The 1432-nt window shown below is 42.5% G+C and overlaps 1 protein-coding gene across 1 annotated transcript in view; it reads right to left on the minus strand.

Annotated features, from left to right (window-relative positions):
• Positions 1–1432, minus strand: part of LOC101845345 — a gene marked incomplete at its 3' end in the record, with an annotated part of 14874 nt that overhangs the window by 4434 nt on the left and 9008 nt on the right. The window contains 1 exon segment of the mRNA XM_013085573.1: positions 46–158. Within this exon segment, the coding sequence (XP_012941027.1) occupies positions 46–158 (113 nt within the window).

The raw sequence follows: 1432 nt of genomic DNA on the forward strand, positions 1-1432 counted from the left end.
ACACACACACACACCACAAACACACACACACATACACAAACAGACCTGCTAGCCAGGACGATATTCTGATCCTTCTGACGTCAGCAAACAGGTCAAGCTCCTTGACGTAATGTTCCCGGTCTCTCTCGTAGTTCTCGAACAGGTCCGTGATCTTTTCCTGCGGCCGGACACATAGAGGGGTTCACAAAGATCTACGTCGTCATTATACGTCTACGTTACCATTGGCCAGAAAAAACAGAGACTGTGATAGTACCGATTTGGAAAGAGAAAGGAAACAAACGAGACTGGAACCTACTGAGGAATATCTCTTGTCAGCCATGTGGGTAAAATGTTCTGCCAAGATACTGGAAAAGAGAATGAGACCAATTGTAGAGACTTAACTCAGTGAATCTCAGTTTCGCTTCAGAAAAGGAAGGGGCTGTACTGACCCTATTTTTGCATTAAGGCAGTTGTGTGAGACTGCCATTGCAAATGACGAAGACTTCAATATCATCTTCGTGGATCAGGAAAAGGCGTTCGACTGAGTAATAAGATGCCAACTTTGGGAAGTCTTAGAGGAATATGGCCTAACAGGACAATTGCTGGAGAACATCATGGCACTCTATAAAAACAGCCTGTGTGCAGTAAGATCAACAGAAGGACTCTTGGGCTGGTTCCCCATCAGGTCTGGGGTGAGACAAGGGTGTGTTCTCTCTCCGCTTCTCTTCATTGCTTACATGGATAAGATCACGAAAGCAGCAAATGACATTACTTAACTGAACGAGTTTCTATTTGCTGATGACCAGAGTATATTAAATACAGATGAAGAGGAGTTACAAAAACACACCAAAAAACTAAATGAGGAACGTTAACACCTGAATCTCCATCTCAAAAACAGAAGTTATGAAGGTCAGCAAAAACCCAGGGGAAACTCAACAACCATATTGACGGAACACAGCTCCAACAAGTAGAGGAATTTAAATATTTGGGAAGCATCTTCACACAAGATGGGCGTATGGACAAAGAAATAGAAACAAGAACTGTGAAGGCAAATGAAATGACCTAGATCTACCAGCTAGCACCCCCTGCTCAGTCAAAAGAACATCCCTACCGAAGTGAAATCCCAGCTCATCAATAGCATCTTAATACCAACATTAACATACCAGTGCCAAACATTGGTCTCTAAACGAGGCACAAGAAAGGTGTTCTTTCGTCATAATTTGTGCTCTTCTACGTCACTATGTGTGTTCTGCGCCATCAATGATATCCTATGTTACAGTGATATCCTATGTTATCAGTCGGATTCTACGTCACCATTGATATTCTATGTCATCATTGATGTTTTACGTCATTAATGGTATTCCACGTCATTATAGTGGTGTTCTACACCAAATATGCTCTCTCTCTCTCTCTCTCTCTCTCTCTCTCTCTCTCTCTCTCTCTCTCTCTCTAG

The sequence above is a fragment of the Aplysia californica genome, unplaced genomic scaffold, assembly GCF_000002075.1.
Source record: "Aplysia californica isolate F4 #8 unplaced genomic scaffold, AplCal3.0 scaffold00388, whole genome shotgun sequence".
Taxonomy (NCBI): Eukaryota; Metazoa; Mollusca; class Gastropoda; order Aplysiida; family Aplysiidae; genus Aplysia; species Aplysia californica.